A 22,617-nucleotide genomic window follows, 5' to 3' on the forward strand; every position below is an offset into this window, starting at 1 on the left:
CTCTCTCTCTCTCTCTCTCTCTCTCTCTCTCTCTCTCTCTCTCTCTCCCGCGCCTGTTGGATAAACACTTGAACAAAATGCGAGCAATAAGTAGCGATGTGATTTTCCACAAATTTTATTTACTTGCATTAATTTTACAATTAGTACAAAACATAAAACTGAGAACCTTATTGATATGTCATAATTTTGGAAACTTTGGTCTCGATCAATTCAGAGCGAATACATGTGTGACAGTACTCTGATGCTTGCTACTCGTGAGGAAGAAGGTACGATGAAGGATAAGTATGAATTTCGCGGGCTTCGCTCGCTCACGCGGTCATTTACCCAATGCCACTACACTGTGTTGACTAATTATGCGAATTGATCAGACTCGTGACGACGACTCGCCTTTGCCAGGGTGAAGTAGTGAACTAGAACCCTAGACCACAAGATTTGTTACACGAGTAGCAGACCACTTCCACAGAGGGCAAGTAGACTCGGACAGTCCGTCGCTGGAGCATGCACATGTCGGCCTCCTCGCACGGGTCGTCAGGGAACGGCCGGGTAAGAACGAGGCGCCGCAGGGCCAGGAAACCGCAGGCCGCCAGGTCCGGGCCCAAATCGGGAAAGTAGCGGCCTGTGTTGTCTTCTGTGTAAAGAGTCGCGAAGTAGAGCTCCTGCAAAGACGACGCATTGGCACGAATCAGGGACAGCATAGTGCCCTTGTGCGTTACCCGACAGTCGAGGCCGAGCCACAACAACCCGCCATGCTGCTGGCGGAGGAAGATCACAGGTGCACCAGTGTAACGGCGTATCTTCAGACTGCGCAACCTCGACATCAGCTGCACACTGCGCAGCTGATAGAAACTTGGACAAGATATTGCGAGCTCCTCGAGCTGCAACGGCAGGTCCGGGTAGTCGAAGCAATCATAGTCTGGTGAGCATCTCACGAGCAGTCTTTTAAGTGATGTAATTCTCTTGACCTCTCCCATCACACTAGGTTCAGCGACATCGGAAATCTCCAGTTCCTCGAGGTGCGGGGCAACGATGCGCAGCAGCTGCTCCGTCCGACGGCCGTTTACGTTTGTCAATGTGCGGACACTTTTCCAGCGCGACTCGTTCCGCAGAATACTTCTAGCGTCAACATCGCCATTTGGTATGACGAGGGTGGTGAGCGTGGGTGGCCCCACGATGACCTCAACCTAGAGTGGTGAGCTCACGATTAGCACCGTACACGGACGAGACCCAAACCCACACTGATTGGTAACGGTTGGGAACTCACCCTCTGCAGTTGCCCGCCCGCCCGCAGCTGCAGCAGGAGGAGGCGCAGAACGTGGTGAAACGGAAAGAGCGTTACGGACGCTCGCCAGGAGTCCACGCCTTGCTCTGCGACAACGCTGCACGCGCTGCTGCTCAGAAGCCGGACGCTGTCCTCCAGCTGCACCACCAGCTGCACCTCGTCCGGCGTGGGGGAAGCCTCGGCGCCTGCCCCCTCCCGCTGGTGCTTCTCCAGGGCCTCCTCCAGCTCGCGGAGGTGAGCGAGGGCCGAGTTCATCTGGCAGTTGAGGGCCGCCACTGCCCTGGGGACCAACTGCTGCAGCTGGCGCACCAGCTCCCTCCCTGCGTCCACGCCGCGCCGCAGGTGCTGCAGCTTGGCGTCCTCGAGTCTGGGCCGCTTGCGCGACTTTGCTCCGTCCCTCTCCATTATCATTCGGATGGCTAGGATGTTGTCCGGAAAGGCGCTGGGGTTGGCGGTTAGGTCCTGCGTGGAAACATTGAACTCGCCTGCTATAAACTTGTTTAATGGCTAACATAAAATGGAGCCATGTTATTAAGCAAAACATTTACTGACCGTCGTGCAGGCTGCCGGACACTTCCTTTTCAAGGCGGGATTCTGCGCGCAAGTTTGGCAAATGCTGTGTCCACAGGGCACGACCTTTGGGCGATGGTTGTCCAGGTCAAACTGGAGAGAGCACATGTCACACTGTAGTTCCATCTCTGAAACACACGCAAACAAAGGAGGGCCGCACTCAGCAGGAGGTCGGTGAATTTAGATTCTGCCCGGCAGCGTTCTGCCATGACTCAGCGTATGATCACACTGCAGTGCTGAACTTTGCGATCCCCTTGAGGTAAGGGGTCCCCGAAATGAAAATTTCCAAGGTGACGCGACGGAGGTTTGAGAGAACGTTTGTCGTGCGACCGTTCTGGTTGTCCGAGGTAGACCCTGGCACTCACGGCACACTCTACGCAGCTGCTTGGCGGGCTGGCCTACCCAGCGCGTCGCAGGCGCTATCGCGGACGTCAAAACTATACGAGGTGGCTGATAAAACCCTCGCAGTTCTGTGGTTAGGCGGTACCGCATTTTTGCCTCCGGATGGGTTGCCTGCTCGCTCGACCCGTAAGGCGCCGTGGTGGGGGGGGATAGGCAAGCCCACCCGCACTAGTGCGTGCGCGACAGTGTAACTAGATGTACGCGGGGGTAAATCAGCCCCCTTGATATGTACTACCCTGGAACGTCTCACTTCTTTGCGTGCGATGACCGAATCAAAGAGGTTAGCTCAACGAAAAAGTGTGACCATGGTCTGGTCCTGAACTGAGCGGGTCTGACTACACCTTTCGTACGTACCGTAACACGAAGCGTCGACAAAAAGAAGACTAAACTTTGCTCCCCAGCACGTTTAACAAGAAATAAAAGTACTTCCACGTAAGTATCGTGTATTAAGTAAGAACTCTGGCTTAGCCTAGAGAACCTTGAGTTCCCGCGCTGCTCCTGCTCCTGCTACACGATCAAAGTATGAGAAATATTCAACGCCAAAGAGGAATAATGTTACTTTATCTACAGATGTACACACTTTTCTATTTTGTTGAAAATTCACAAAAATCATCTGTTTTAAAAACAAAGTTTATAATGGGAAGAGATAAAAGAAAAATAGTCTGAGTTTCTGCACTCAGACTGGTGAGATTTTCATACTGTGTATCTCTAGGGACTAAGCACCCAACAGGTGGTAGCAGTGGTAGCAGCCGGCTTTTCGCTTTGTTTTGATTTACATTCTAACCTATTGTCCGAGCACGTACGAAACTTCAAATTCTTTTAGTTTTCTTATTATTTGCTTATAGCACCAAACATCAGTTTTCTTCGTTGCCTCACAAGCAGAGGAATTGATTTGGAACATTTGGACTACCTGCCAGTATACTTTTGAATTGTTATAAGTCAATGTGAGTGAGTTATAACATGTTGTGACAATGGTGAGAATTTTGCTGGGACACCTTACAATTTTATCACAAGTTGCCACATGGCAGCAAATCACAGAAAAGAAAGAAATTATGTATAACAATTCTGTAAATGTTAAACAACTAGAGCCGCAACAGCAAGTGAACTGGAAAAATACAGGACTCAACAGCAAATTTCAGATAAACTGCCCTCTGCAGAGAGTGACATTCCTTTTCCTTAATCTTTGTGTTTCAGATGGAACTGCAGTGTGACATTTGTTTTCTCCAGTTTGACCTGGACAACCACCGGCCCAAGGTCTTGCCCTGCGGACACACCATTTGCAAACAATGCGTGGAGAACCCCGCACTAGGGAGAAAGTGTCCAGTTTGCAGAAAGGTCAGTAGATATAAAAAAGTTCTGTGGGTAGGAAATACCTGTTTCTTTTATTGATGGTGACCAAAATATTATTTTATAATAAAATGTTATATAGCATAGAAACAGCCAATGCTCATATTTGTTCTACATCGAGTCATCTTAGCAATAGGGTATTTAAATGGAGCCTGAAAAGGAAGTGAGAAGAACAAAGCCGAATCCTGAGAGCTGGGGGTGGTGGCTGCCGGGCGGAGTGGTGGTGGAGGGGGGGGGGGTACTTTTTACTCCCCGCGTCCACCCCCACCACATATTTCTGGCACCTGCTTTTTTCCCTCTTACTTCCTTTTCGGGCTCTAATCGAAATGCCCCCTTTTGATCACCGGTGCCTCTAAAAGTCAATTGTTTCTTACAGAACATGGCCGTTGGGCCGGACGGTCTTCCCGACAACATCCTCGCGATCCGAGCCATGGAGAAGGAGGCCGAACCGCCCTGCAAGGTGCCCCGACGGGAAGTCCCCGAGGTGAGGCAGCTCCTGCGCGGCGTGGAGGCGGGGAGGAAGCTGGTGCAGGAGCTGCGGCGAGTGGTCCCCATGGCGGTCAAGGCCCTGGACCGCCAGCTGGACTCGGCGGTCGCCCAGCTCCGCCGGATGGAGGAGGCTCTCGGGAAGATGCGGCGAGAGGACGCGGGCGATGCCGCCGAGGGTCTCACGCCCGACCTGGTGCAGGCGGTGGTGCAGCTGGAGGACAGCGTCCGTCTGCTGTCCGCCCACAAGTGCGGCGTTGTCGCCGAGCACGGCGGAGACACCTGGAGGGCCTCCGGAGTGGAGCTGTCGCCAAACGACCACGCGTTACGCCTTCTGCTGCTGCAGCTGCGGTCGAGCAGCCGATTGCAAAAGGTACGTTTGAGATCAGGGTTGTGGGTCTTTTACACCTCACTCGCAGCGGTGCTAATGTCAGCTTGCTCCCGCGCCAGGTTCACGCCGTCGTCGGGCCGCCGAGGCTCTCCGTCCTCTCCATAGAGAGGGATGACATTGACGATGACATGAGTTTAAAGGTAGGCGACATTCTGCAAAACGGCCCGCGCTGGAAAAATATCCGCACCCTCCGCAACCTGAACGGTCACAACACGGAGAAGCTGCTCCGCGTCGTGGCCCCGCACCTGGAGGAGCTGGAGATCAGTTCTGCCGCCCTCATTGGGGAGATGGAAGAGGTGCAGAAAATGACTGCACTGAAAAGACTGCTCGTCGAATGCGATGTCGACTGCGACGCCTACCCGGACCTGCCGCTGCAGCTCGAGGAGCTCTCCATGTGCTTTCCAAGCACAGGCCAGCTGCGCTGTGTCCAGCGCATGCACAGTCTGCGCAGTCTGCGCATAGACTTTTACTGCGGCGATCCCGTCTCCTTCCGGCCCCGGCAGCAGGGCGGGTTGCTGTGGCTAGGCGTGAACATGAGTGTCGACGACAAGAACACGATGCTATCCCTGATCCGCGCCAACGCCTCCTCCTTGCAAGAGCTGCACATTGACACTCACGTCAAGGAAGACGGCAACTTCGACCACTATTTCCCCGATCTGGGCCAGGACCTGGCGACCTGTGACCTACAAGCCCTGCGCCGGCTTGTTCTAAGACGGCCCAACAGTCACTCTCCGTGCGGAGAGGTCGATGCGTGCTTGCTGCAGCGACAGACCATCAGTGGCTTCTTTCCCTCTTGTCTGGATGTTATATGCTATTCGTGTCAGAAATCATATGTTCTGGGGTAAAGACCGTGTTATTGGTATGGCGCGCCGTACCAATGCTTTGTTATGTTTATACTCATCAATGACAGTGATAAAGCCAGCAAAGCGTATCTTCGGGATTATGTTTAGATTTGTTTTTCTGCACGGCTTGTGTAGTTATCTTTCGTAAATAAAAATGACTCAATACATTTCCCTGGCGTTGTTGACTTCTTGGATTTTGCTTAAGTCGCCACCACGGTATGGGATGTTAAGAGCGAAAGGTGCGAAGCGTGGGGTTCCCTAAGCTAGGGTTTGACAGGGGCGTATCGATGGGTTGGACTTCTCGGTGATGAGGTGCACTGTTCGTGTCAGGCATCCTCCAGAAAGTACGTCGGCCATTCGCCATTACGAACCTGCCAAGTTGAACCGCTGCAATAAGCTGTCATAACGCCTCGTAGGTAGGCAACATCCCGCCTTCCGCGCACGCTTGTACAGCGGGCTGGCCCACCTGCATTTCGCAGGCGCCGACCTCCCGTAAATTACCAGAATGAGAAACCGCTGGTTCGAATACTCTAGTAGCTTGTTCGTTTCTCTTTATTTCCCGACTGGACTCGCAAGCAGCCTGCATCGTGGCGTGTCGCAGCCGTACTCGTTTAGTGCGGCACCAGGGTCGCAAAGGTCGCCGATTCGAATCTCTATCAAAGTAAAGCTTGTCGCCCACAAAATTTCGAGTGGACTTCAAACCCATCATTTCACCAGGTCTATCCCTCGTGGAGTTAATACGGCGTAGTGGTTAGCATAGATTCCCGCTCGCGCTGTGTCGACAGGCGCGCGCGTTAAAGGCCGTCCGATGGAGGGGACGATTTACTGCGGATTACCTACTTTCAGGGGTTTTGAAGGACAAATTGCCCACCCACCCTAGAGGGGCGATCGACAGAATCATCAGGCGCACGCCACGCGGAGGCGACGGCCCCGGCGACGGCGCCGCGGCGGGGTACGCCTTCCCGCGACCAATAAAGATTATAGTGTAAGAAGTTGCCGTCTTCTTTTACGTGCCAATGTGAAGCTCTTGCGGGAAACTTGGTTGACGGTTTCTCCGAGCATGTCTCCTGAGAGGTCTACCAGAAAGCACGTCCGTTTTTACTCAGATTCATTCAGGCAATTTACGGGAGCTCAGCGCCTGCTATATGCAGGTAGGCCAGCCCGCAGTACACGCGTGCGTCGCAGGCAGGATGTTGCCTACCTAATAGGCGTTATAATACAACTGTGTAGCTGCAAACAGGGTCGTGTGCCCCCGGGCCCGGGGTTGAGGTTTACGGCCTGTAAGGGCCCCTGCGAGTTAGGCACTCCCGCCGCTCTCCGCCGTGTGTGCGTGTGGCCTATCCTGCCACCGTAAGGCGTTCCTGCGGTGAATTTCACTCAGTGACCACAGAATCCGCTCTGCAGGTCACAGGCTCGTCATGACCCGCACAGCTGGTTTTGAGCAACCTCTCGCCATATCGGGACAAATGGAAATAATAACATAATGGTCTGTCATGCAAATTTCATTAGACAAATAAATCACAATAGAGCACAAAACAAAAATAAAATTACTGCCTTAAACAAAAATGTAAAAGGCTTGGACGGTAATACAGAGCATTAAACATGATTGGGCTTGGTTTACGTGAGAACGACACGATAGGATATAATTCAGTACGAATGTGTTGGACTACGTGCGCTCACTCGGTCATGCTTACACGAGACGTCACCCAAAAGCGTCCCGGGACAGTATTTGATCATATTCGTGGCCATATTTAAATATAATATTAGTGACACTTGTCGCAAACCACTTCCACGGAGGGCAAGAAGTCTTGGACGGTCCGACGCTGCAGCAGGCAGTCGCCGACCTCGAGGCACAGACTTTCGTCGTCGAAGCTGGTCCGCTTGAGCACGATCCGCCGCAGGGCCCGTAGACCGCAGGCCGCCAGGAACGGACCCAGGTCGGGGAAGTGGTTGTCCGAGTCGACCGACTTGTAGTCCGCCTCGATGCGGAGCTCCAGCAACGAGGGGGCACTGGCACGGATCAGGGATAGAATGGTGTCCTTCTGAGGTACGTTGAGGTTCACGCCCAGCCACAGCAAACCACCGTGCAGCGGAGGGTGGAAGGACACGGTGTTGCCGTAGTAAAAGTCCATGTACAGGCTGCGCAGACTGGCCATGGTCTGCACGCAGCGCAGCTGCCTCTCACTGGGGAACCATATCGAGAGCTCCTCGAGCTGCGACGGCAAGTCGGGGTAGTCGTCGCAGTCCTGCCGGCATATGACCAGCAGCCTTTTGAGCGACTTCATTTTCCGCACCTCTTCCAACTGACTCACGCTGGCCACGTCAGATATCTCCAGCTCTTCGAGGTGCGGTGCCAGGACACGGAGCAACTTCTCCGTTTTCTGACCTCTCAACTTCCGAAGGGTGCGTACGTTCCTCCAGCGCGGTCCGTTATTCAGTATCTCATCCACCCTTAGATTACCACTCTCGTCGAGATCAAAGGTTTCTATGGAGAGGATAGAGAGCGTGGGTGGCTTCACAACGGCGTCGACCTGGAGTGCAAACCCGCGAAAGTTAGCAATGTTCGCACCGTATGGTGAGTACCGCACGAGACCAACACACACAACTCTGCTGCTGATAATAACGCACCTTCTGAAGTTGACCGCTCGCCCGCAGCTGCAGCAGAGAAAGGCGAAACATTTGGTCGAGTTCTCCAAACTCCACGGCCGCCTTCCAGGAGGCGCCGCCTTGCTCTGCGACAGTGACGCTGCACTTGCTGCTGGTCAGGAGACGAACGCTGTCCTCCAGCTGCGCCACCAGCTGCATCTGCTTCGGCGTGGGGTCCTCTGCCCCCTCCTGTTCATAGTTCGCGAGAGCCTCCTCCATCTTGCGGAGATGTTCGATCGAGGTGTTGCGTTGGCGTGTGAGGACCTTTGTCGTCTCGGGGAACACTTTAATCAGCCTCTGCGCCAGGTTCTTGCCCGCATCCACGCCGCGCTGCAGCTGCTGCAGCTGCTGCGACTTGGGGTCCTCCAGTCGGCGCCGCTTGCCCGGGTTTGCACCATTATCCCTCTCAATGATTCGGATGGCGAGGTTGTTGTCGGGGAGGGAGCGAGGGTCGGCGACTATGTCCTGCATGAAAATATGGCACCTGAGTTATAATTCGCCAGGTTACACCTTGTTTACAATAAAGTAATAAAGCATTCTTTATAAACAAACATGAAAGTTGAAATGATATACAGGCTCATAAATTTTTTAAAAAATTGCCCCTTTTCTACAGTGACTACAGTTGGCAGATTGTTGAGAACATTTTTCACATTTTAACGTTAAGAGATTTTAGATTAACTGACCTTTCTGCAAGTAGGACACTTCCTCCCCAGGGCAGGTTTCTGCACACACTCCTTGCATAAAGTGTGCCCACAGAACAAGACCTTAGGACGATGGCTCTTCAGATCATACTGGGAAAAGCATATGTCACACTGCAGTTCAGTCTGAAACACAAGAATAAAAGAGGGTTAGGCCCCGTCAACCTTTGTGTTGACATATAGCACTTCTTGGTTATGGGCTGTCCATGAAAAAGGAGACATTCCTGCGACCAAACACAAAAATTAAACTGCAAACAGTGCATTTTGACTTACATCTTGATGATTTGACATTTTCGTAGAACAGATGATAATTGAAGAATCCAAGAGTGGATGGCAGCTGGAAGCCAAGCCAAAGCGTCTCTCCTTAGAGCTCGACAGGTGGTTGTTGTAACGTACCGAAACTAACGAAACCATGGACAATAATCGACAAGTATTCCGAACCCTTTATCCGGTACGTTTTGTAACAAAAGGGCAGAAAACTATCGTCTAGGAAATAATAACACAGCTTGGAGCGAGAAATCAAAACACTCTTCTGCTATCCTCTTGCTGCGTATGAGAAATCGTCAACGCAACGCCAGCAACGCGAGCCGAAGAAACTCATCAATGTAATTTTTGTTTGTTTTTAAGCAAAACTGATTCACTAGAAGACGTAAACGGTCGGTATAAAATTTGCGTTGTTTACAGGAGACGAGAATTTGATAATATACTGAATCTAACACATTACCGACTTTTCATACGTGTTTCGATTTGCCTACACCTAACCTGACATCCGAGTAACTAACTACCTAGCCAACCAGTGATAAGATTACGTGTTTTTCTCTTTTAATATTTGAATAATATCTGTCACTCGCTGAAAATCGAAAAGTTCGTGATAAAAAGTATGTGTGTGTGTAGTGTTGGGGGAGAGGGGGGGGGCTTCTGCTTGGGGCCAGACCAGCATAATGTCCGCCTTTTCCTCACCCCCTCTCGCCTGCAAACTCCTATGCTGCCTGCTGCCCGTGCTGTGAAAAGACGGACCTTAGGCTGGTCTCACTATATTTGCTGTCACCTTTGTGTTTCAGATGGAACTCCAGTGTGATAAATGCTTTGTCCAGTTTGACCTTAACCAGCACCGACCCAAGAGCTTGCCCTGCGGTCACACTCTTTGTAAAGAATGCGTGCGGACTCCGGCCTTTGCAACAAAGTGTCCTACTTGCAGTATGGTCAGTGAAACCAGGGTCGGGGTGTTGGTGTTCTAAGCCGGATTTTGTTTTCTGGTTGGAGGGGGGGGGGGGTTAAGCCGGATTTTGTTGTTGTGGTTATACCTACTGCATGCAGGCATGCTGGCGGGCTTGCCTACTGATAATATGTGTATCGCTATGAAAAGACTAGAGCCCATTTTTTTTCTTACAGCACCTGGCCGCCGACACTGACGAGTTACCCGACAACTTACTAGTCGTCCGGATGATTGAGGATGGCTTGCCAGCCCGGGGCGACGACCCCCAGGTGCAGCAGCTGCGGAGCGACGTGGACGCAGGGAGGAAGCTGGTGCAGCAGCTGCGCCGAATGGTTCCTCTAGCGGTTGCGGCCCTGACCCAGCTACTCGACTCAGCGGTCGCCAACCTCCGCCAGACGGAAGAGGCTTTAGGGAAGTTGCAGCGACAAGGGGCGACAGATGGAAGTCCAACACCAGAACAGGTGCAGCTGGCGGTGCAGCTGAGAGACAGCCTCCAGCTGCTGTCCACCAACAAGTACAGCGTCACCGCAGAGCAGGGCGGGGACACCTGGAGGGCCTCTGGTGTGGAGCTGTCGCCAAGTGACCACGTATCGCGCCTTCTGCTGCTGCAGCTGCGGGCGAGCGAACAACTGCAGAAGGTACGTCTGACATCAGGGTTGTGCGTATGGGCGGTCACGAGGTTGCGCTTATCGTCGTCGCCAGATGGCGCTAATAGCAGCGTCATGCTTTCGCTCCAGGATGACGTCTACATCGGGCCGCCTGGGCTCTCCACTCTTTCCATAGTGGACGATGATTTAAAGGGCGAGAAGTTGAAGGTGGATGACATTCTTCGAGACGGGCCGCGTTGGAAAAATATCCGCACCCTTAAAAACTTAACCGGGAGCCACACGGAGAAGCTATTGCGTGTCCTGGCTCCGCAACTCGAGGAGCTGGAGATTTCTGACGGCGAGGCTCTACCCAGCCAGATGGAGGAGGTAAAGAAAATGACTTCCCTCAAAAGACTGCTCGTCGATTGTGATATTAACTGCAGCGACTACCCGGAGCTACCGCTGCAGCTCGAGGAGCTGTCGATATGCTTCCCCAGCGCCAAACAGCTGCGCTGCGTGCAGCACATGCCGAGGCTGCGTAGCTTGAACATAGAGTTCTACCCTGCTGACGCTCACCCCGTGTTGTTTCGCCCTCCGCTGGCCGGCAGGCTGCTGTGGCTGGGCCTGATGCTCAATGTGGAGCAGAAGGACATGATGTTCTCCCTGATCTCTGCCAGCGCCGCCACGCTGCGGGAGCTCCACATCAATACTTATACCCAAGAGGATGGCGATTTTGACCACTATTTCCCCGAGCTGGGCCCGGACCTAGGGGCATGCGGCCTACTGGCCCTGCGACGGCTCGTCCTGAGACGACCCTTCACCTCCAATCCATGTGACGATATCGACGCGTGCCTGCAGCAGCGACAGACCCTCCGAGACTTCTTGCCCTCCGCGGAAGTGGTATGCTATTCTTGCCAGAAGTCCTATGTGTTAGGGTAGACACCTCCTCTAAAGGAACGTGGAAAGACGCATAGTGCCTGTTTTCGTTCAGCGGAAACCTTGCCAAAACGTATAGGGAGGGCTTGAAGCTAGACACAAATGTCTGAAATCATTGCCTTCGGGGTTCTCAGCTATTATTTACAGCTTGTATACGAGCCATTTAACAAGGCCATTTAAAACAAAAATTAAATACTATTTTTTAAAAAGCTCACCCTCTAGCGCTGTTGACTTTTCAAATTTGGCGGTCCCAAACTAGCAGCGTCCAGCGCCTAGAATGGCACTTCCCTTCCCTGTCGCGTGCCATGCCATGGCGCGGCGCCCACGAAGCGCGAAGCCGCCCGAAGCAGGGGCATGGGTCCGCGCTTTATACGTGATATGATACTGTGTGTGTGGGGGGGGGGGACGTTGGGCCTGGGAGGCTCGGCCCCGCCCGACGACACCGCCCCCAGTTGTGTAAGCCGGGTCGGCCCGGGCCCCTGCGAGGTAGGCGCGCCCGCCACGCTCCGCTGTCGTCCGTCTGTAGGTGTGGCCTATCTCGCCTTCGTAGGGCGCTTGGCCCTGAGTACCCCCACAACCACAACCCATCACATTGACTGTCAAATCGGCGCATCGTATCATCGGCATCCCCCTTTTCTTTCGGACGTGTTAGCCCAATGGAAGCCCCAATCTCCACTCCCCAGCATGGAACAAGAGAAACAACAGAAATAATCAAGAATAGAAGAGAACATTCTAAATATATTTTGAAATGAACACCGTCAACAAGGGATTCTTTACATAACAGATATTACAGTTTTAACAATGGCATGGAATGCCCAAATATGTTTGATGGGCTCTATGCTCTTTAGGAAACGTCAACACTTGCATATGTTTGCTTGAAACAATTACATAAATAACAGCTACTTGCGGGCACTTTATCTCTCTGGCAGTTTAGTTATTGAAACACAACCTAGTATAACAACACTAACAAGGCCTTAATTTAGATCAAATTAATTTTAAACAATTTTCACAAAACAACAACATTTGTCACATTGTACAGAAACAAATACAACATGTTTACCGAAGTGTATATGAGCCTCCAATAATCTTTCTTGTCCTGAAAACACAGAGGCGGAATCAATTTAAGTACAGTACCAACACAAATATTTGAGAAAATAGCAATTGCCATATGTTGAGAGAAATTTATGTGAAACAAAAATACCAATAATTAACAAAGCCAGATCAACCTTATAATACAGAATTTGTTGCAGATAAATACTCAATACTATCTTATGATTGCGATATGTACTGAGTTGAATACTTTTGTTTTCTTGTAGTACACAACAAAAAATCACTAGGGCGGCCATGAAAAGTCTTCCTTTTAAAGTGGTGAAATCCTTTTCGCATGAACAAAATTTAGTCAAACTTTTGTCACTTGATATTAAGTAGACATTGTTCTGTCCCTTCAGTAGAGGGGGAAAAAAATCTGTTGCGCTCAATATATTGATACACTTTATTTACTACCGCATTTTTTTCAATATTAGCTTTAGGCCGGCTCCTCCAAAACATATGTTGTAAAGGGGGTAAAACTGCCGGACACTGAAGGGAAAAATTTCCTTTCAAAAATACATATAAAGAGACGCAACCCATCCCTCTTTGTCAAATTTTGTGCATTGACCACAATGTAGTAACAACACTAAAATCTTTGTAATACATAGCTGGATAATTTCAGTCTTACAAAATAAAGTTCTAAAAACAGGACACAATAACGGCAGTTAAAATTTCATGTATGAAATGGTTGTGGAATGATCTGAATGAAACAAGATCTAAGATGATTTATGTCACTTGTCAGTTTCTCTGCAATGGGAAAGAGGTCAATAAGACAAAATATTTCTTAAGTAGATGGAAACTCTCAGTGGCGCTCAGAACCGATATGTTTTCAAAATTGCTGCAAAATAGTTCTTAAGAGGCGTGCAGAGCTGGCTTTGAACGTCAGTAGAGGATGATATTGCCAGATATTGTAGATATTGCCAACAGTGCACAACGACTTGAAAGGTGCCTTTCCATGATCCAATTAATGATAAATGTTTGAGGAGGAACTTTAATTTTTGGGACAAAGGCCTCTACACAATAACCTACCATATTGCTCATGATACGATTTATTTAATGGATAAATTGAAGTATGGCAGAACTTTCTACATTTGACGCACTCCTTGGGAAGAAATTGATCAACTTAAGACAATATGTCTGAATTAAAAGCAGATAAGTTTTCAGTACTATTGGCACTCCTACAGCTGTTGACTTCCAGTCACTTTTTTCAGGCTAGATATATTGAATAAAGATAATTATTACTCAGTGCACTTTATATTGTCATTGACAATGATTACGCTTACACAAATTTAAACCAATGTCAAAAGTAATGCGCAAAAATCCTACACAGGAACTGGAGATCAGGTTGTACAATATGTAAGAGAGAGAAAAGGAGGAAATTGGGCTGACAATTAGGAGACAATGAATATGAACGTAGGTTGTACATAAAGTACTCTCATAATAAACAGCCTTTGTATAATAATGGTAATCAATAGCAGTAATCATAATAGTAATATTAATAATAACTATTTCAACAGTTACATAAGTCTGTAAAACAACAGGGAAAGCCCATTATAAGGAAACAATTGATGATGATCCACAATAAAACTTGGATTAACAACACTTATTATGAGGCAATGTATTGCTATTAAACTATTGCAATCATAAATATCAAATAACAACAAACAACTTTGATGGAACAATGAAATTTCACTTTCTCTCACTGCTCTCACTCAGTCCTCAGTGTCTTTGCATTATTCAGGCCCTTCAGGTGAGGAGTGCTCATTCTAAAGGGAAAGAAATAACGCATATCATTAATTTACATTTTCCAAAATGCAAAACATTAAAATGTCTTAAGCCAAACACAATTGACGGATTATTTACCTGGGAAGCTACGCTGCTGCGGTTGCTGCGGCTCCCCGACACGTCCAGGTCCATGCCGAAGGGGCGGGCCTTGGGCGGTCTGGCGGGAGCAGCGCCACGGGGCCCCGTCGGAGGTCCGGCCGTGGGTGCAGGACCGGAGGCGGCGCCAGGAGTGAGGCCGGGGGCCGGGCCGGCGGTGGGCGCCGCGGAAGAGCCGGCGGGCTGGCCGTGCCGGTGCTCGGTCTCGTGGCACTCGCACCGACAGTCCTCGGGGTCCACGTAGTGCACGTGGTGGTGATGCTGGTGGCCCGACGACGGGGTCCCCGTCCCGGCTGCGGCTGGGCGGCTCCCCGCCCCAGGCGTTCCTGGCTCGGTGACGATGGAGCCCCTCGACGGGATGGTCTGGATGCGGACCGGGGCCTTGCGCTTCTCCGGCACCTCGTCAAAGTTGATCCACGTCGAGGGTGGAGTCTGCAATCAGCGAGAGGGTCAAGGGTCACTACGACCGCGGCAGAGGGTGGAGAGCGGAGTCGGCCGGGTGACACTCACCGTGGACGGCGCCCTGGGCGGTAGCGGCGGCGGAGGCGACTGCGAGTCACTCCGCGGCTTGAGCGCCTGCGAGGCGAAGTCGTGCCACGGCCTGGTCTGCGGCCGCGACCGCCGCGTCAGGGAGTCGGTGCGGGGCAGGCTGATGCGGAGCTTCTCCCGGCCGCCGGCGCCCGCGCCCGCTGCAACCGACACGAACAGGGGGTCGTCACGGCGCGGGTGTGGTGTGGCTGACAAACTGCTAGCAAGCCGCCCGTCCCAAAGCCAACAACAAACAACAAACCCCCCGGCCCCGAGCGGCGCTAGCCGTGCGCTAGCTGTGCGTTACCCCACCCTGCCCCGCGCGCCTGGTGGACCTGGCCCCGGGGCGCACGGTGGCCTCGGCGGCGCCCGTCTCGTGCGTCAGTGCCTGCGCGGCCTAGACTAGGCGGCGTGGCGCCGGGTGCGGAGCGTAGTGCCGAAAATGGTGCCAGCCGTCATTCTAACAGCCAGCGGACCAAACCAAATGCCAGGAATGAAAACAACAAAACGAAATAAAGAACACCACACAAGAGCGTTGTTTTTTGCGAGTTTCTCAAGCTGCTGAAGCATAAATTGGAAATGCGTTGCCCCGCGCTGGACGGCTCGGCTGGCGCTAGCACTGACTGGCTTTTGACTTGGACGCGGCCCTGCGTGGCGCTGCGAGCCGATCTAGAGCTGCTGGTCGAGTTGTGTCTTACTGCCGAGGTTTGCTGGGCTTGTCCTGGGCCTAGGGGTCACGCTCTGCTCCGAGCACTCCCGCCCCTCCCTCGACGCGGTCTCCCTGGCCGCCCCCGCGCCGCCCCCCGTGCGGCCCCCCCTGGGGCCCTTGGCTCGGGCCTCGACTAGGGCGCCCCCACGTACACAGGCGTTGCAGCAGCAGGTGCAGCAGGGCGTGGAGCAGGACGTGCAGGGCCAGCTGCAGGAGGGCGGCCGCCACGCCGCGCCGCGACACGGCCCACGCCAGGCACCAGGACAGCGCCGAGCACGCCACGCACGCCCACGCCCAGGCGCGCGCGGCCGCCGGCGTGAGGTGCGTGAGCTGCGCGAGCACGCCTACAACAGGGCAGTGTCAACAGCTGGCCCTCGGCCCGCCTCGCCCCCCCGGCCGGGCGCGCCCTCGGGCAGAGGGCGGCCAGCGGCCAGGCCGACAGGAGGGCGGCCAGGACACGCCGTGGAGGCGGCTCTCCCCCTCCCCTCCCCTCGCCAGCCCCCGCGTCCCTCCCCCGGTGCAGTCGTCGTGCACTTACCCGATGCGGGGGACGCTCCAGCGCCCGGGCCTCCGCCGGGCACCACGTACTCCTCCAGGGAGGAGGGGTTGATGGGGGTGGTGCTGCGCGGCCTGTCGATGGGGCACGTCTTCACCTCGGCGGCCAACCGCTCCTTGACGGGGACCAGCGGCACCGCCACAGACCTGGAAGCGAGAGTTAGTGTCCAACCGAAACAAAATGTCACTGCAAAGCGACGTCGATTTCCTTACCTCTCCATGGGCAGGGTCACGGGCACGTACGGGAGCTCGTCGTCGAACGAGTCCTGCTGCAGCACCAGCCCTTTGGTCTCGTGGTCCTCCTCCGCGTCCTCCTCGCCCTCGGGCCGCGGTGCCGGCGGCGGCACCACCTCCCGCTCGGAGCCGGACGAGTGCCTGGAGTGCCGGTCGTCCTCCACGCTGCCGCTGCCAGGAGTAGCCAACAACGTCACGTTGCTGCTGCGAGGAGCGCGAGGCGCCGGGAGGGCGAGCGAGCCCGTCGCGCACGGGAGCATGGCGGGCTGGCCTACCCTCACGGCGCTCCCCGTCCGCACGGCGCTTACCTGAGGTTGGCGTTGGCGTCCAGTGGAGGCGGCGGCGCCGGCCACGAGTCCCTCGACGCGGACTTTTTGGGCACCGCAGGTGGGGGAGGCTCCGCGGAGGGTGCCGGGGGCAGCTCAGTCGATGGGGCGGTGGCGACCGGATCCTGCGGGCAACACGACGATAACTTACCACACGAGTACAATTTGCGTCACAAGAATTCAGAAAATAAATGTTTAAGAAAGTCGTTTCTGAAACGATTGAAATTTGAGTGATTTCGTGTTATTCCAAGCAATTCGTTTCCGGCTACTAAAATACGACTACATCTACGAAACTCAGCACAAGCAAACCCCATACGGCCTCTTCCTGCCTGAAGAACATACCTTGGAGGCACAGCGGATGGGCGAACCGTTGACGAACGAGTCCCCAAACGCGTCCAGAATACTTCCCGGAGGCGTACCTGAGGGTGTGCCCGAGGGCGTACCCGGAGGTGTGCTCGGGGGTGTACCCGGGGGTGTGCATGGAGAGGCGCCCGGGGGCGACGAGGCCGGAATGTTGACGGACACAGAGGGCAGAGGAGTGACGTCCACGCCGTCCAGGGCGTCTGGCGCACACTCCTGTGACAGCATGCAGCCGCTACACAACCACACTCCATGCGACCAATACGCTACTTATTGGTTCAAGCCGGACAGACAGAGACAAACAGACGGCTGAGTAGACGGACGGGCAGTGAGAGAGACAGAAATAGGCAGATTGACTTTGGTAAACGTGTTGAAGGGATTTGTAGAGAGAGAGAGAGAGATAGGAAAGACGAAAGATCTTCAGAGACTGAAAGGCTATATCTTGCTAATGATTTTCATGCGACACAAGTTAGTACAAGAATAAAGGCAAACCACGAAGCTATTCGTTTCTCCCTGGCCAAGTAGAACGAAGAGAAAATGGAAGAAACGATTCAACCGCTAGGAGACGCACTGTAAACGGGAACATGCCTCTCAAACTCAAGAAGGTCGACGCTACGAGGATTCAACGAATGAAATAGCCATGCGAAAAAACTTTACTAAGTTATTCTGACGCTTTTCGCACCCCCACCTTGTAGCTCGCTTCGCAGGTGAAGGTAAACTCGACGCCCTCGATTGGCAGCACCGGCGGCTGTGGCGCGGAGTCCCTCCCCGGGGCCGGAGGCGGCGGCAGCGCGGGCGCCTCGGCTCGCTCCTGCGGTATGGACTTCTTTCTGAACAGCGTCGAGAAGACGCCACCTCCGCCACCGCCGCCGCCACCTGACTCCCTGGCCGCGTCCCTCTGCTCGAGGCCTGCCGCCGCCGCCGCCATGGCCGCCGCCCTGCCGCCGTCCCTGCTCTCCCGTCGCTGCTTGCCGGACTCCCCGGGCAGGGCTGCGCAGGAAGGGGACCCCTGAGTCTCCGTGTCAGCTCCAGCCAAGGCTCCAGTGACGCCGGGCTCATGCTTACGCGCTTGCTGGTGGCGGTCGCGACTCTTGCCGCGCACGTCCTTGAGCAGCCCGACCATGGCGGGCGCCGCGGAGGCGCGCCTCTGCTTGGCGGGGGCGGCCGGCATCTCGTCCGGGCTGTGCACCTCGGCGCGCCGGAACAGGATGGACGACAACGACGCCTTGCGCCCCGCCGACACGGAGGACGCGGGCGGCGGCGCGGCCGGCGGGGACGGGCTTCGCGACGACTGGCCATCGACCTCGCGCCGCCGCTGCCTGGGCGACGTGCCCGTCTGGGCGTCGCCCAGGTCCAGGGTGGCCGGGGTGGCGGGCTTGGACCGCAGCGGGTCGTCCACCTGTGCAAGGGCCGAGAGGTCAGAGAGGGGCGTGGCGCGGAGGGGGCGCGACGTGCGGTGCCGGCGGTACGTGGGTACGTGAGACGCTGTCAAAAGTCATGCAGTGCAAGGGGTGGAGAGACAGATGGGAACGTAAGAAAAGATGTCCAAAACAAAAGTTCCGTCTCGAGGATATGTCTTAACGTGCAGACCGGCGGTTCTTCCCCGACGCGATGCCGGCCCGGCGGGGTGCTTGACGTGCCGTAGGCTCTCTCTCCCGTCCGCCCGCCCGCCTGCCTCGGCCTGGACTGGGTGGGGCTTAACTCACCTGCGGCCCTCGCTGACCCTGCTGCTCCTGCGGGTCCGAGGGAGTATTCCGGCCGTGCGAGTGCCAATCCAGTTGCGACGGCGTCAGGCGGCCCTGCTGGATGGCCAGGTCGCGGCGAGTGAAGCACACGCCCGTCTCCTCCACCGTGTCCGGGTCGGTGAGCGGCACGATCTGCAGCTGCTCCATGCGCTCGGAGCGCGCCGACCCGGGCCGCGAGCTGGCACGCGAGGTGGAGCCTGCCCGCGACCCGGTCCGCGACGCGGAGGAGCGCGCGTCCGACGCCTTCCTGGGCCGCTCTCTCGCGGCCCGCGCGGCGGCCGCGTAGCCGGCCAGCTCTGTCTCGCTGTCGCTGTCCGAGTGGAGCGGTATGATCCTCACCAGTTCGTCGCCCGTGTGGCCCGGCGTCAGGCCCTGCTGGGGCTGCGTTTTGGGGTCGGACCTCCTGCGCCGGCGCACGGGCTCGGAGCGCGGCACCGTGTCCACCACGCCCGGGGACGGCAGCGGGCTGCGCGGCGACCGGTCCAGCGAGGAGGGCGCGCGCGGCGACCTGTCCCTGTTGGCCTCCCTCTCCTCGTCGTCGCTGTGCAGCGGGATGATGCGGACCAGCTCCTCCTCCGGAGGCATCATCGGCGACTTCTTGCTCGCGGCCGCGTCAGCCCTGCTAGGGCGAGAGTCCGCTTTTGTTCTACCGGTGGTCGCCAGGGCGGGGGGCTTTGGTTTCGGGGCCCCACCCGATGCCGGCTTCGGGGGAGGAGGCAAGTCACCCTTAAGTGGAATGATCCTTACCATGTCGTTCTCCTCGAACGAGGGCTCTCTCCATTTGGACATGTCGATCTCGTCGACAATGCTGTCCACGCCCTCGCTTCCCTTTGGCCCTTTCGGAGCAGGCAGGTCCGTGGGGAGGTCATCCTCGCCGTACCCCTCGTAGCTGTCCTCAGAGTGTAGCGGGATGATCCTCACCAACGCGTTGGGATCCACTTTCCGCCGAGGCCCGCGCGGCCGGCCTGGAACTCTCTGCGTGGCGGCAGGTTCACTACCCCCAGCCCCTGAAACACCCGATGGACCCGCCCCCTCATTCACCACAGGCAGGGGAGATCTAGGCGGTTGCGTTGACGTCGCGGGTTGCGGCGATCTTGGTGGCAGCGGCGATTTGGGTGGTTGGGGTGACGGCGGTGGTTGTGGGGACTTTGGCGGTAGTGGAGACAGCGGTGGTTCGGACCGTTCGGACCGACTTTCCAACGGCTTCGTCGTCTTCAAAGTAATGGGTGGTGATATCGAAGGTCCATCCGTCGGTGACTCCAAATTGGGTGGTGGTCTCTCGTCCTCGCTGTACCCATCGTAGCTGTCCTCCGAGTGCAGTGGAATGATTCTCACCAACGCGTTCGGGTCCACCCTCCTGCCGCGGCCTTGCCTCACCTTTCCGGGCGCGCGGGGAGCACTCGTGCTCCCGATAGGCGGTGGCCTCGGCCCCGGTGGTGCCCGCGAAGGCCCCGCCGCGCCCTGGTCCCCAGCGGGCCTTGGTGGCGGGGCTTCGGCTGGCCTGGGGGCCCCCATCGCGCTCGGCTTGGGCTCCGGGCGCTTTGCGGGGCGGACTCCGCCCGGCAGGCCGAGGTCATGTAAGGTCTCGTCCAGCGGGGGAACGGGCGGGCCGGTGTCGTCCTCACCGTACCCCTCGTAGCTGTCCTCGGAGTGCAGCGGGATGATCCTCACGAGGGCGTTGGGGTCCACTCTCCGCCGAGGACCCCGCCTTCCTGCGGTGCCCTCGCCTCCGTTCTGCGGTGACTTTGTCGGCACCTGCGGACATCGCACGGGTATCGGCGACCTACCCTGTGGTGACCTCTGCGTGTGCGGCGACCTGGCCGGCTGAGGCGACAGTGACGGTTGTGGCGATCTGGGTGGTTGTGGCGAGAGCGAAAGCTGTGGGGGCTGCGGGGAGAGCGATGGCTGTGGGGAGCGCGGTGGTTGTGGCGAGCGCGACGACGCTGATGTCCTGGAGGAAGGGCGCTCCCCCTCCAACACGGCAGTCGTCTTCTCCAGCTTTGGTTCCGCCACGGGCCTCTTTGGGGACGGGGTACTCCTCGGGGTTTGTCTATGCGGCCCTGTTGTCCCCTCCGATTCTCGCCTCTCCCTCTCCTTCTCAGCCACCTCCACGGACGCGGTTCGCAGGGGGATGATCCTGACGATGTTGGGGTCCTCGTCCTGGCTCACGTGCGTCTCCAGCCAGTGCCGGCGCTGCACCTCCAGGTCCTCCACCGCGTCGACGCCCTGGTACCGTCGCTGCACGTCGCTCTCGCCGACCTGGTCGTCGTCCTCGCTGTACTCCTCGTCCGAGCTGTGCAGCGGTATGATCCTCACCAGAGCGTCCTCGTCCTTTTTCGACTTGCTGCGCGGCCGGCCCGCTCTGCGCTGCTTCTTCTCGGCCTTCTCCTTGTTCCGCCGCTCCTTCAGCTTGTTCTCCAGCTCCAGCCGCATCTCGGCCTCCGCCTCCGCCTTGAGCTCCAGCTCCTTCTCCTCCATCTTCTTGACCTTCCTCTCCTCCCACTCCCTGACCTTGGCCTGCTCGCTCTTGAGCGGAGCGGCCTCGTCCCGGTCGTACGGCCTCTGCTTGGGCTCCTTGCCCTGAGCGCGCCGCACCTCGTCGGCCCGCTTGGCTGCGATCTTCCTCGCCTGGCGCTCCCGCTCCTCCCTGTCCGTCAGCGGGGAGCCCTGCGCGGACAGGGGCAGGCCTTCCTGTGGGGCGGCGGCCGCGTGAGCTTCTCCCTCTAGCGCGATTTGCCGCTCCATAGTCCGCCGCCTCTGTCGCTCCGAGTCGCCGCCCTGGCCTGGGCTCTGGACCGCGGAGTGCGGGCTCGCACCGCGGCCGAGGCTGGGGCCCGGGCTGGCACTGGCGCCGAGGACCTTGACGACCTGTGACGCCGGCCTCACTCCGCAGAAGGACGTCTCGAGCAAAAGCTTGCCCGGCGATGGTGAGCGCGAGGGTGCCGCCGAGGATGCAGCGGACCTCCCCGACCTCCCTGATGCGGCAGATCCCACCGACGACAGGCGGCTCGTCAGGAATGCGACCTCCGCGCTGCACGTCGAGTCCTTGCGCTCCTTGGAGTCGGACGGCGCCAAATCAGCTTGGCACTGCAACAGAGAGATGTGGTCAGGAGATCCCACATATGGTGAATGGCAGACGGCTATTGCGGCTCTGTCGCACTCGGACATAAAAAAGGTCTGTGAAATTCCAATACTTTTGCATGACTTAAATGGGTACATGTACTACAGTGAAGGGTAAAGAGCGAGGGGGAGGGAGGGAGAGGGCACGTTTTCTTTTGGTAGAGTAGTCTTGAGGGGACTGTCTAAAAAGATGACACTCACATACATGCGAGTAAAAGCCGACAGAGCTCATTGTATAGAGAAGAAGTGTAAAATCTCCCATCTTTCCGTGTTGAAGATATTCTCACAATTGTCACGAAGTTTTTTGTATGAGATTTTCGGTATTGGAATTGCACACATTTGTAGCGTTGGCATCTGCCACCCCTCCTTACCGACTGCGTGCTCTCCTTGCGTTGTCGCTTCTGCGCCCGGCGTCGGCGCTCTTGGTCCTCGACGGTGCCGGGCTCCTCTAGGAACTGCAGCTCCTCGGTAGAGGAACGCAGGTCCTCAGTGCCCTCCTCGAGGAAGCCTAGTAGCTTGGCCTCGCCCCCGCCGCCGCTGCCGACCGCCGAGTCGCCTCCTGCAACAACCACCTCATCAGTGCTGCGGAATTCGGACATGGTGCTGAGTTAATTCATCTCAAGGACAGCGCCCGCGGTTGAGAAAGGGATGGAAAACGAAAAAAACAAAA

At 55.9% G+C, this 22,617-nt stretch overlaps 5 protein-coding genes across 10 annotated transcripts in view; 2 read left to right on the forward strand and 3 right to left on the reverse strand.

Annotated features, from left to right (window-relative positions):
* Positions 1-91: 91 nt before the first annotated feature.
* Positions 92-2,735, reverse strand: LOC113217095 (uncharacterized). Of its 2 annotated transcripts, XM_052270992.1 has the most exons (5): positions 2,606-2,735; positions 1,832-1,977; positions 1,262-1,741; positions 714-1,181; positions 92-628 (listed from the first exon to the last, which is right to left on the reverse strand). In XM_052270992.1, the coding sequence occupies exons 2-5, from the start codon at positions 1,973-1,975 to the stop codon at positions 419-421; spliced, it is 1,302 nt and encodes a 433-aa protein (XP_052126952.1). In that variant the 5' UTR covers positions 1,976-1,977; positions 2,606-2,735; the 3' UTR covers positions 92-418. The 2 variants fall into 2 exon arrangements, with proteins under 2 accessions (XP_052126952.1, XP_052126949.1); XM_052270989.1 differs by having other exon boundaries at positions 92-1,181.
* Positions 2,736-3,006: 271 nt separating this feature from the next.
* Positions 3,007-5,487, forward strand: LOC113217070 (uncharacterized). 2 transcript variants are annotated; one of them, XM_026436914.2, is made up of 4 exons: positions 3,007-3,225; positions 3,446-3,586; positions 3,975-4,457; positions 4,535-5,487. In XM_026436914.2, the coding sequence occupies exons 1-4, from the start codon at positions 3,223-3,225 to the stop codon at positions 5,318-5,320; spliced, it is 1,413 nt and encodes a 470-aa protein (XP_026292699.2). In that variant the 5' UTR covers positions 3,007-3,222; the 3' UTR covers positions 5,321-5,487. The 2 variants fall into 2 exon arrangements, with proteins under 2 accessions (XP_026292699.2, XP_026292706.2); XM_026436921.2 differs by having other exon boundaries at positions 3,007-3,195.
* A 1,314-nt stretch (positions 5,488-6,801) lies between these two features.
* LOC113217063 (uncharacterized) lies at positions 6,802-9,280 on the reverse strand. Its single transcript, XM_026436905.2, has 4 exons — positions 8,935-9,280; positions 8,647-8,787; positions 7,946-8,428; positions 6,802-7,848 (listed from the first exon to the last, which is right to left on the reverse strand). Exons 1-4 carry the CDS (start codon positions 9,073-9,075, stop codon positions 7,081-7,083), a joined length of 1,533 nt encoding a protein of 510 aa, XP_026292690.2. The 5' UTR covers positions 9,076-9,280; the 3' UTR covers positions 6,802-7,080.
* LOC113217104 (uncharacterized) lies at positions 9,207-11,614 on the forward strand. The gene is made up of 4 exons (XM_026436951.2): positions 9,207-9,266; positions 9,723-9,863; positions 10,054-10,515; positions 10,615-11,614. Exons 2-4 carry the CDS (start codon positions 9,723-9,725, stop codon positions 11,401-11,403), a joined length of 1,392 nt encoding a protein of 463 aa, XP_026292736.2. The 5' UTR covers positions 9,207-9,266; the 3' UTR covers positions 11,404-11,614.
* A 504-nt stretch (positions 11,615-12,118) lies between these two features.
* LOC113216712 (nascent polypeptide-associated complex subunit alpha, muscle-specific form-like) overlaps positions 12,119-22,617 on the reverse strand; it is a 22,706-nt gene continuing 12,207 nt past the window's right edge. The window contains exons 3-14 of one of the 4 annotated variants that reach the window (XM_052270703.1): positions 22,319-22,506; positions 18,789-21,914; positions 18,148-18,481; positions 17,771-18,072; positions 17,065-17,298; positions 16,705-16,847; positions 16,376-16,567; positions 16,146-16,309; positions 15,760-15,951; positions 14,881-15,059; positions 14,353-14,802; positions 12,119-14,255 (exon numbers count right to left, since the gene is read on the reverse strand). In XM_052270703.1, coding sequence (XP_052126663.1) covers positions 14,223-14,255; positions 14,353-14,802; positions 14,881-15,059; positions 15,760-15,951; positions 16,146-16,309; positions 16,376-16,567; positions 16,705-16,847; positions 17,065-17,298; positions 17,771-18,072; positions 18,148-18,481; positions 18,789-21,914; positions 22,319-22,506 — 5,537 coding nt within the window. In that variant the 3' untranslated portion in view covers positions 12,119-14,222. The remainder of the gene's footprint in view (positions 14,256-14,352; positions 14,803-14,880; positions 15,060-15,759; positions 15,952-16,145; positions 16,310-16,375; positions 16,568-16,704; positions 16,848-17,064; positions 17,299-17,770; positions 18,073-18,147; positions 18,482-18,788; positions 21,915-22,318; positions 22,507-22,617) is intronic. The other 3 variants (XM_052270712.1, XM_052270704.1, XM_052270721.1) reach the window with 3 other exon arrangements.

Source organism: Frankliniella occidentalis, unplaced genomic scaffold, assembly GCF_000697945.3.
Source record: "Frankliniella occidentalis isolate FOCC.00 unplaced genomic scaffold, Focc_3.1 Scaffold6, whole genome shotgun sequence".
Taxonomy (NCBI): Eukaryota; Metazoa; Arthropoda; class Insecta; order Thysanoptera; family Thripidae; genus Frankliniella; species Frankliniella occidentalis.